The sequence below is a fragment of the Gavialis gangeticus genome, unplaced genomic scaffold (assembly GCF_001723915.1).
Source record: "Gavialis gangeticus isolate Ggan-Ray unplaced genomic scaffold, GavGan_comp1, whole genome shotgun sequence".
NCBI lineage: Eukaryota > Metazoa > Chordata > Crocodylia > Gavialidae > Gavialis > Gavialis gangeticus.
In genome coordinates this window covers 33734965-33746773 of record NW_017729024.1, presented here as the reverse complement: position 1 = coordinate 33746773, position 11809 = coordinate 33734965, and the positions used below count along the sequence as shown (strand labels likewise).

The 11809-nt window shown below is 43.7% G+C and overlaps 1 protein-coding gene across 2 annotated transcripts in view; it reads right to left on the bottom strand.

Moving 5' to 3' along the window:
• The window catches only part of HSD17B4 (hydroxysteroid 17-beta dehydrogenase 4), a 163950-nt gene that overhangs the window by 102743 nt on the left and 49398 nt on the right, over positions 1-11809 (bottom strand). For both annotated transcript variants that reach the window (XM_019517014.1, XM_019517015.1), the window contains exons 12-13: positions 4421-4530; positions 1959-2195 (exon numbers count right to left, since the gene is read on the bottom strand). In XM_019517014.1, the coding sequence (XP_019372559.1) occupies positions 1959-2195; positions 4421-4530 (347 nt within the window). The remainder of the gene's footprint in view (positions 1-1958; positions 2196-4420; positions 4531-11809) is intronic.

Sequence of the window (11809 nt, the reverse complement as noted above, 5' to 3'; positions counted from 1 at the left end):
CCGTTGTCCAAATCGCTGATGAAGAAATTGAACAGCGCAGGCCCAAGGACTCCCCTGGGGGACTCCGCTGCCCACTTCCCCCCAGGTTGAATATGACCCGTCCACCACCACCCTCTGAGTATGACCCTTGAGCCAATCTGCAGTCCATCTTACTGTCTAGGCATCAATGCCACAGTCACCTCGTTTTTTAATGAGGATGGGGTGGGAGACGGTGTCAAAGGCCTTGCTGAAGTCTAGAAAGACTACGTCCACAGCAACACCTGCATCCATTGCCTTTGTGACCTGATCATAAAAGGCAATCAGGTTGGTCTGACATGACCTGCCCCTAATGAAACCATGCTGGTTGCCCTTGAGCATCATCCCTGAAGCCGGCCCATCACAGATGTGCTCCTTGAGGATCTTCTCAAAGAGTTTCCCAAGGATAGAGGTAAGACTGACGGGCCTATAGTTGCCCGGGTCCTCTCTCTTCCCTTTTTTGAAAATGGGGACCACATTAGCCATCTTTCAGTCATCTGGCACCTGGCTCGACCACCACGAGCGCTCGTAAAGCCGTGCCAAGGGCCCTGCAATAACCCCAGCAAGGTTTAGAAAACTACAGAAGCTTTACAAACCATCAAATATTAAAAAGAAAGTACATCCAGGTAAGAACATTCTGAGAATTAGCAGCAAAGAAACTTTAAGTTACTCAAAGTTAAAAACAACACTAAACTATTTTCAGTGGATTTTTCCAAAATTTTTAACTGGTGACCATAACCTCACAGTTTGGGTGCCCTATTTCTTCCTGGCACCAAGCCATTTTGTCTGACTGCTTGTGTACATCTTGTGTTGCTAGTGTAACTGTGTTGCTGTGTTAACTGCTTGTGTTTATCTTGTGTTGCACAGCTTCTCAGTTACAGTAAACAACAATGAAAATGTCCTGCCAGAAACTTTAGTGCTAGGGTGTCAAACCCATCCAGACCCATGTGCCAGATCGAGCTCTCAGGACTTGTCTGGTGTGCGCACCACATGCAGTGTACACCCTGGACTGGATGCACATGTTGCTTGCAGTACCTGCGTCAGCTCCAGCCTGTGTGCTATATTGGAACCTGTGCAGACCCAAGCCCCCACTAGAGGTGGTGCCAAATGTATGACTGGCCTGATCAATGGGTCTGATGCAGATTAGCCCTGGACCCAGCACATGGATCCAGTCTGGCACAGGCACCACATGGAGCATACACCCCACATGAGGATGCAGAGCACAGGACAGGTCTGGGATGTGAACTCCATGTAGACCTGTGCCAAACAGCCCTATGAGCTGTATCCAGCATGGACAGCCCATCTATGAGCCCAGTCCAGACCAGCACGCAGATCTGGTCCAACGTGGGTGTCACATGAAGGACGCACCCCAGACTGGCCCCATGCCATATACAGCCCACATCATATGGGCTCCACATGGGCTGTACCTTTGACATCCTGCTTTAGTGCAGCTGTTGTGTGCATACCACGTATGTGCCCCTCATCAGCAGCTTACAGTACTTGGGAAATCAGTACTACCGAGATAGATAGCTCGTTTCAAATGGAAGATGTTTCCTTAGGTTTGCCAAAAAACAGAATAGCATTTTGTTTTTCTAGAAAAACAGAGATGGGCAAATCTTCATGTATTAATCTGCACGTATTAAAACAGTGCTCAACCTTTTTGTCCCATGGGCCAAATGAGTGGCATGGGGCTGGTCCATGGGCTGGATCAGGTTCTGCATGCCAAGCTCAAGGCCAGGGGGCCCTGTGGCACATCCCATCTACCACGATGGCCTGTGGGGAGCCCCACAGCCTTGATGACATGGGACCAGGGGCCAGTTCCAACCCATGGACCAGGAGTTGAGCACCCCTGTGTTAAAACATTTTAATTACAGTCAATCAATCTATAAAGCCACTGACAGGCAGTTAATTCAAATAATAAAAAAAAAATAACTCCTACCTACCTTCGTAAAATCAATATCAAGTCCTGGAACAGAAGTCAGTCCACCTTTCAACATAGAAGCCTGCGCTGGAATAACTCCAAAGCTGGGTAAACAACAAAACTCTTCACTCCCCTCAAACAGAAACTTGAGATGATCTGGATCCTTGGTTGACATTCCCACACCAAGAGCATACAAAATAGGTTCCAAGTGAGTATACTTATATACCGAAGGAGGCATCTTGTAGCCAACACATTTAGTCTGTAGAACAAAAAAATATGGTACAATTCAAAGTTACATAGTGTTTCATTTACTTTTTGTAGACACAATCATTATACAGCTCCAACTTGCATTCTTCCCTCTTTAAAGGGAAGACATTTTTCATACTGTAGTCAATTTATTTTCCATATTTTATTTATAAATAAATAAATGAATAAATAGTATGTGTGTATCTACAGCTTGTTAGAGACAGACAAACACTATGGATGCATCCAGTCAAGCGCAGCTATGCAGTATGTGGCACCACAAACACACCGACAGTGCCAAATACCACATATTTAGAAGTTCTCCGCGTTGCAAGGGCACACTGCCCGCACGTGCTGCCCCGTTTTGTTTCGTTTTTCCGCAGGTTTTTTTTGACCCCTAGATATCCCATGGATAAAAGCCCATGGAAAAGAAAAGCAGAGCAGTGCACGCACAGGCACTACACACCACTCAAAAGTGGAGCGAGGCTGCCTGGAGCCATCCTCCGGCTACTGGCTCCGGTTGCCACTGCTGCAGCTCCGGGAGTCCCTCAGCACCCCAAGTAAGGCATCTGGGGCCAGCCCAGTGGTGGCCCCAGCCTCCCCTACCCCACCCGAAGCACCTTGCCACATGCCAAAGCATGCGTGGCATGGACATTCCCTGTACTGTCACTACTTTTCCCTGGGGAACCAAATGTCAACACTTGCCTGGACTTGGCCAATGTGATTATAACAGTGCAAACAACTGTATGGCAATAAAATAATGCCACATGTTGTAAGTTACGTTAAGCAATATTCTAAGAAAAAAAATGTATATTATTGTCACGGCGCAGGGTCCTAGGGGTGGCTGTGATCTCCCCTAGCACCCTCATTCTCGCCCACCACGTCTTGGTCTTATAAATATTAAAGGGAGGCTGCCTTTCATCTTCTTGGACACAGTACTCTGTTGTATCCTGGCCCCTGCTCTGTACAGTGCGTCTCGATGCACCCCAACCTTATGGGCTATGCGTGGCTCCAACCACCCCTCTACCACGGCCCAAGCCTCGCTAATGTACCGGACATTGTTTGGTCTTAGCTGCAGCCCTTGCCTCTCACCGTGCCCTCTGGCACTCGTCAATCGCTGCCCCCTTTGGCCGGGGCTTCTCGCGCTGCCCACTTTGGCCGGGGCTCAGGCTTTCCATAGCCTTGGGGCTCAAGTGGCCATAGCCATACCTAGCCCTACTCTCACGCTGCCTCCTTTGCTCTGGGGCTTCCTGCGTTCAGGTGGCTGTAGCCGTGCCTGGCCCTGTTGCTCTAGGGCTGGGGTCTGTGCACCCCAAAATGCTGCGCCCTTTCTGGCGCCAGGGTCCCCACGCTACCATGGAGCCCCTATGAGGCCTCCTCCAACCCCTAATAGCCTCACCCAAACCACTGGTTTGTAAACAGTAAACAGAAGACTCAAGCCCCTTGGCTATAACATAAACCTAAGCCATCTGGCTATAACAATGTTCGAGCCACTCCAGGGCTTCTCCTTCTCTCACCAGCATTGCATTGTGCAGTCATTCAGGCCCCTTCCTTTTCCTCACTCAGGCACAGCTCCTACCCCATGGCTGCTGGCAGGGGACTGCCATCCTGGCCTCAGCCTTGGGGTTTATATATGCCAGGCCCTGCCCCTTCCAGTCAGCTGACTTCCACCGGTTACCCTGGCAACCAGCACTTGTGCCTCTTCACTCACTGCTCTTCACAAGGAGCAGGGCACCTAAGTGCTCTGCAACAGTTATATTTACATATTGCAACAGGGGATGGCTCAGCATACAGTCAGAATTAAAAGCCCCTAAGAGAACTGTTTATGAAGTGATTAATATTGGGGGAAAAAAAGTCTCACTGCCTCCAAAACTGAGAGGGAAAAAGACAGCCACATGAAAATTTTTTAAAAAGAGCCCTTTTGTAAGAAACCATATCTGATAAAATGTTGTCTTTCAACCTTATTCTAAACATCAAACTTTTTAAAGGGCCTATGTGTTCCGGAGCATGAAAAGGTGGTAATTATATGTATTCAGTAGCAGCTTCAGTAAGAAACAATAAAAAGGCAGAATGGAGTAAGTTCAAGTTGTTTCTTAGTCATTATCAGTCCACAGCTTAAAACTGATTTACTGGGCAGGAACAAAGTCAAGGTTTCTGACCACACACAGAACAAGCTTGTTTTTGGTTTGAGCACATTGGATAGGTTCAAGCTGAGCACCCTGCAGAGACATGTTTACTTACATGGTCAATGCTTGGACTGGCCACAGATCCAGTGGAGCTTGTGGAATTCATTGACACTCCTTCTTCAGACTCTATTTGACTCAGAACATCATTCAGTAAGCTTACTGATTCTGGAATAAAGAAAAAGGAAACAAATACTGCATTTTATCACATACAACATGATCCCTAATAAAAAACAAACAAACAAAAAAAAAAACAGACCTTGGTTTTTGTAAGGCAGACAGCAAAAAAAAAAACCTCCCCCCCCCACCCGTCCCCGAGGCCTGGGGGTCATGGCTGCCCTGATCCCCAAGGGCTTGGTGTGTGTGGCTAGGACCCCATTTTCTGAGGGGGCCCCCAACCACAAAGGCCATGCACAGCCGGGACCGAGCGCCCTTCAGCTGACTGAGGGGTTCCCAGTCCCTGCTGTGCCTCAAATGCAGCTGGGACTGAGACCCTCTTCCTGCCCCTCCCACCCCAAATCAGTTGCTGGACTCTGTTCCGGCTGCATGCAAGGCACAGCCAGGACCAAGAGCCCCTTGAGGGTACGGTAGTTTTAAAATAGCCAAAATCAGATCCTGCTTTCAATTGCATATGGGTGACATACAACATGAGTCATTTAACTTCTTAAAATCAGAGAAATCTGTTAATTGAGTTTTGTGCTGTACCTCAAAGAGACATGTGGAAATGCAATTGCACTGGCAGTGCACTCAGCAAGGAGCTGCAATACTTCTCTATCACAAGTCTGGTCCAGGTCTCCCAGTTTGTTTGGAAGTGTCTTAACCATTCCTACTGCAAGGGCATGGGGAGTGTCTATCTTAGGGACTTTTTATTCTTCCCTAATCAGACAGAATAGGCAGCTGACCCATTTACCCAGTCTCCTTTCTTTCCAACTCATCCAGTCAAAGCCTTCCTTCACCCCTACTTCGCTCTCCTACCTACCATATCATTCCTCTTTACAACACCACATTACCTTGAAGTCCTCTCACTCTGCCCTCATAGTCCCCTGCAGTGCCTCAGTTTCCTGACCTGCTTATCCTTATCTGCCAGGGTTGTTTTCAGCAGCCTCAAACTCACCCATGCACTGCTGTAGCCCCAAGTAGGCTACCAAATAGGAGTGTGCAAAGCAAGCCCTATTCCATTCAGATTCAGCCTGAATCGGGGAAAGTGATTTGATTTGTTGATTCGGATCACTGTCCCCAATTCAGTTCAGCTGAATCCAAATCTGAAGATTTGATGCCGATTCAGACAATCAGCGATTCAGACATAGATGCAGCTTTGAATGTTTTTTCTACATACCTCAAGGTACCAGCAGAGTTTGTGATCGCTGTGGTGATGGGGCAGATGAAGCATCCCACAGGAGTGCAGGGGGGGCCCCTCCATGTGCTCAGCAGCAAACCCAGAATGGACTTCCAGGTCCGCCGGGGAGCATGCAAGGCCCCCCACCGCCGGGTCAGCTATCGGTCTCAGGGGGATTCTGGGTGCCCTCCCAGACCCAGGAAGCACCAGTTGCCAAGCTGAGGAGGTACAGGGGGGCCTCCTGTGCACTCCCCAGCAGACCCAGAAGTGTGGGATACTCCATGTGCCCCAGCATTGCAGCATTCATGGGCCCCTGCCACCTAGAGCTATGCAGAAAAAACATTTAAAAGCTGTGTCTCTGCCCAAACTGCCAAATCTTTCTGAATCTCTCCAAATTGATTTGGAGAATTCCAGTTTGATTCAGAGAGAATAAAGGGTCTCCTGAGTTGATCTGGATTTGGAGATGCGGCCACCGAATTGGGCCAAATCGCCGCCAATTCAAGTCAGGGACCAAAACTTTGCACAGCCCTACTACCAAATACCTGGAGATCAGCCTGGCTTCCACCTCATAGGGTGTGTCCAGACAAGGGTGAACTGGTTTCCCCAGGGACAAGTAGCAGCAGCACAACTTGTGCCAATGCCTGTGCTACACGTGTTCTGGTGTATGACAGGTTACCCCAGGTGAGGCAGGGAAAGCTGGGACCAGCAACTCTGCTGGCCTGAGCAGCCTTACTTCAGGTCCTGAGGGCCTCCCAGGGCTGCAGCTGCAGCAGGAAGCCTGGCCAGCAGCCAAAGAATGGCTCTGGCTGGCCAGCCTCCGGTTCTGGGGGGCACGCACTGCCGTCACATGCACTACTCTGCTTTTTTCATCCTGGGTTCTCTGACACCAGAATCTCCCAGGGTCAACCCCCACCCCGTGCTGCAAGGTAGCAGTGTGGGGAATGCTTGCACATGTGGTGCGTGGCACCACAGACAGGTCTGCAGCGCCATGTAACGCACATCTGCACTCATCTGGACGTGGCCATAGGAGGCAAAGGAAGATTATGGCCAATTTTGCTGGAGACAGGCTAGGCTTTAGGCACAATGAGCAATCATGGACAAGCTACACAAGACGAAGGCAGAAATCAAAAAACCGATGGGAGCAATATTAAAAAAAGTAAGAAAGAAAGACATTCATAAAGAAATCATGAGCTGTGCCAATAATAAAGCAATTAGCAGGTATTAGCATACTAGGAGAAGCAACCCAAAGGTTACTTGAAGCACTGTGAAGTCTCTCTTTGGCAGTGAACAGGTCTATTCTAGTGCTTGCAGTATAAGGATGATTTTAGGTGTCCAGCAGCTAACACACAATTCCAGAAATTTTACTCTTCCTCCCCCGTGTCTGCCTCCACCTTGACAAACATAATTGGTTTTCAGATGTGGTTCATGCTACTGTGATTCATGGCACTATCTTCTCAAGACTAGATAACTAATAGGCACTTTACACGTAACTATTCATTAAAGTCAACTGGACAAATAGAGAAACCTACAGTCTGCTTTTAAAGCAGTCTCTCTCTCTTGAAGAATATGATCCTGTGTTTAAAGACTTATGCTAGATACCTATTGCAATCTTGGGAAAAAAATGTAATGCAGTTTTTGTTTAATGTTCCCCACTCCCACCCAAAGTGTTCCAAGTAGCCTGGGCTGGCCTATTTCAGAGACTATATTCTCTCACTATACTGTATGCCTACAGCAGCAGTCAGGAACAGAACTGAATCTGAGGAAGCAACTGGTAGCATATTAAATCTTCTTAATAGGCCCTCCTTTCTGGAACCTACTTCTTTTCTGGAACAGTTTCAAACTAAGCTTGCTGCTTTTTCAGGGCATATTACAAGGCACACCCATTCTTTAACAATCTGGAGGGAAGACAGACTGATGGAGATCAGCCTATGCAGAAGAAGGAATTTTGTTGGCAGCTGCTCAGTCTGCCATTTGGTTAATTTTTCTTTAAATCCACAGAAAAAAGTATCTGGAGTAAGAGACACAGATCTATGAATCAGACAGCAGCCTTCTCAAGATGCTTATTTCACATTAATAAGCATAAATTATTTTGCATTTTCTAAGGTGTTTGCATGGTTTTTTATTTGATTTTTTTTTTAACAAGGTGCCCTTTAGGGTGTCTGAAAGCTGACATAAACCATTAAGATAGTACAACTGTATTCATATACAAGAGAAGTTTTATTGGGGTTTTTTTTTCCAAATATATTAAATAAAAAATTGTTTCAATTTCTTTGGCAGTTTATCCTGTAAACTTTTACACTCAAGAATCCCACCACTGACCCATACTTCTTCCATTTTTTGAACTGCTTCAATATGTAACATATTAATTGACTTTCATCTCCACTGACCTTCTACTGCTTGGCACAGGGAAACAGACTCCCAGCCTATGGCATTAGATTTACTGTGATATTTTAGTACTGAACAGACATGAATCACTCATGTAATTCCAGCTTATACTATAAAGTATCCACCTTTATATCAACTGAGGATATTAGATAATTATATTAAGCATCTGAAATGTTATACTTGTGTCCTGCAATTGCTACCATCATGTGAATTAACAGCTTGCCAAAGTTAAGAAGATACATTACTACATACAACACACTAACATTAAACACATTTTGACATGAACTACCTCTGAGCTGCATCACAATTCTGACTACAGATAAATATTTCTTTGCTTCTAGTTGTAGTATCTTAGCCACCGCTGGTACTCTGTAAAGCATAAAAACACTAAAACTGTTTTTAAATTGTGAAGTTCAACGCTTGAAAGTCAGAAGATATTCTGTGAGGTCATTGATTCACTTTATGGTGATGTAATATAAATGACTAAATGGAAGCAAGGAGGTCCACTTAACTTTTGGGGGAAAAAACACTGATTCTTGAATAAGTGACTTGATCCTATAAGTCACTGCAGATTTTTGTCATGTTTCTTCACAAGAAAAAAATATTTTTACTTTAACTTCTACATTTTTATGCTGAAAAAATAAACAACAGCATCTTTTTGTTCCTGACAAAGTATAGAAGGAGATTATATTACGGGAAAAAACAACATTAATTTTAGTAGTTACATGGGGTTTAAGTTAATATATTAATGCATTTAAAAAGCCTGCCCTCAGACCTAGTTTTCTAAAAAGAAAAAGTATTTAATGTATATAGCAGATGGTATCCGGAATAATATTAAAAGAAAAGGATGTGGAGGCATAAAACTTGCACCACATGACACACACAACTAAAGAGACAGATGAGAATTATGAGTACAAGACTTATCCCTACCTCACTTTTGCCAGGGGCACCACAGCACCTCAGCCAAAAAGAACAAAGAGAAGAAGCCACAGCAGATACTTTTAGACAGTATTACTGTAACACTGGTTATATTTTTGGCTCAGAGTATTCTCTTGTCTCAGCTGCTTGGTTTCTGTTCTTAGACTCCTTTAGAGAATGTTCTTCTATAGACAAGTTCTTACATGCACTCATCAGAATATCTGAGCAACTTCTATGCATGCATTAAGCGAAAACATCTGTCAGTTCTCTCAATTTTTCCCTAGCGGGCAATGCCCATGCATTTAGAAGACAAGGTAAAAAAATGTTGCAAGTACATAAGTACAAGTTGGTGATATCCATAGATTTTTCTGAGGGGCATTATTCAAGTTATACCCTACTTTCTTCCTCAGTCTCTACACTTCAAGTCTCATTCAACTACACTCTTTGCCATCTTCTTGTCCCCATTTTTCCTACCCTCTCCTACCCATTGCCCACCATAATCTAAATTACAGAACATCCTGTATTTTATTTACTTTTTGTTTACATTACAGAACTTCAAAAATGATTTGTGGAGTGGGAAGGAAGGCTATTGAGGACAAAACTTCATGTCATAATGCCACCATGACATTCACACCGCTTTCCCCACCTCTGGCTGCCTTGTATGCTTGGATCTAACTTTTCAAGGCATGGCCCAGCACTTGTGTAGTGCCTACCAGTTGAGGCCAATGGGCCATTAGACATGACAGCAACATATAAAAAGAAACAGGGGAGCCAAAAATGACCTTTCTAAAATAATACTTCCTGCTATCAATTGACTGAACTCATTGCATCTGTGACTTGGGCCTCCATCCAGAAATGCAGTTAAGCATATGATTAAAGTTAAGCCTGTGGTGAAGTCCTTCACTAGACTGGGACCTACGCAGGTCACTGACACATTAGATACTGGAATTTTAATGCACTTATACTGAAAAATAAATGAGTTCCATTAAGAGCATATCTTTATAAAATAATATAATTCTAACAGATCTAAAAAACATATCTGTATATGGGTCACACATAGGTCAATGCCACCTCACAGCCATCAATGCTGTAGGTCCCAAAGATCATTACAAATGTGGAGAAAATGAGCTGTCAAATGATATATGGCACCATCTTCTACACTTTATAACCTAGAAGGAATTAGAAGTCAGACCACTCCTATCAGAATGTCGAAATTTATATAATGATTATGAATCAAGATTCACATCTCTGGTTATAAGACATTTTTGTAAATTACAGGCAAATGCTTTAGCTAATTGGTATTTTTTTTTTTTTTTATAATTATACATAATGGGTTTAGTACATAATTGCTTTTCACAGCATCAAATTACTTAAATTAATGCTGGTAATACATTTTAATGAAATCTTCTGGGAGAACTTGAACTTGCACATAAAGGTACTATAAATTTTCACTTTTAAATCCAAGTACTCTAATTAGTTTCCCTTATTTAACAGTTGAATGCCTTTAGGCACTAAAGAGGGGAGGTGCATATTAGGGAAAACTTTCTAATATATCATACTGAAAAATTAAAATTTATTTGCCTATCAAATTCCTTAGGTTTTCCTCCACTCCTTTGCTGATTTTCACAGTCACAGAAGATTAAGCAACAGATTTCTCACACACAAAGCTTAGCTATGCCTCAGACTTAACAGTGCTGAGAAGTCAAGGCTGAATACTTGACAAGTCATTTTTAGAACACAATTTTGAAGTACGGAAGAGATGTTATTTGGCTGAGAGAACCATGCTATTAAAATACTTTCAACCTGGTGCCTGCAAAAGCAAAAGTACCCACTTGGTCACCCACTATATTTTATCCAATCATTTAGATTATATAATCCAAAAGTCAAGGATCACCTCTCTTAACACTCACAAAAGCAAGCCCTTAAAAGCAACAGCAATGTTTGAATGTGGTTTACATTCAACCTACACCACTAGCTCTGCTCCTACAAAAGCCCTTTTAATGGACATCCTGAAGCTTCCTGTTCAGCTCAAAACATGCAAAACCAACCCAAATCAGGAGTTAAGGCTCTAGCCAGAGGAAGCAATTATAGCTCTAACCAAAGTAAGTAATTATAGGGGTGGAATGATGCTGTACTACCAATAGTCACAAGCAGCATTTTACAGGCAGAGAAATAGCTACTTGAGTGAGTGCCTTTTTTATATACATTATTGAAAAAGAAAAGACACCAGTGCTAGCCAGAGGCTAGTAAAATGAAGCACTGAATAAGTTATTAAGACAGAACTGTTGCAGGGATGCCAGCACATTCCCTGTAGAGGTCAGAAAATAGAAATCAGATTTTAGGTGCCTCAAACGGCAGTAGGTTTTCAAAAGTGGGAGTTTGCTGCCCAACTCACTAAAGGTACTAAGTAAAATTCTTCAAAGCACCAAAATACCTTTGAAAAAAAATCTGGTCCTAAATTTTAAACAGGACATTGTCACTGAAAAAAGGAGCCCCTCTACCCTTACACATCTTTTATATCAGTCTATTACTATCACAGGTGTGACAAATACTTGATCCTAATTACTGTCTAGATGCTCAGGGCAAATCCTCAAAAATGCTAAACCGCTGTAATTACCACTGACTTAATGGTTTGGAAAATCTTCTTTAAAAATGTTTTTTAAAAAGTAAAAACTATTAAAAAGTCTGTTAAGATAGAAGTTCAGCACATTGAAGTTGTTTCTGAACAATGCTTCCTGCTCAACTTCGACGAAAACATAGCTCCTGTCCTAAAGAGTTCACAATCTCTCTGGTACAATGCTGAGCAAA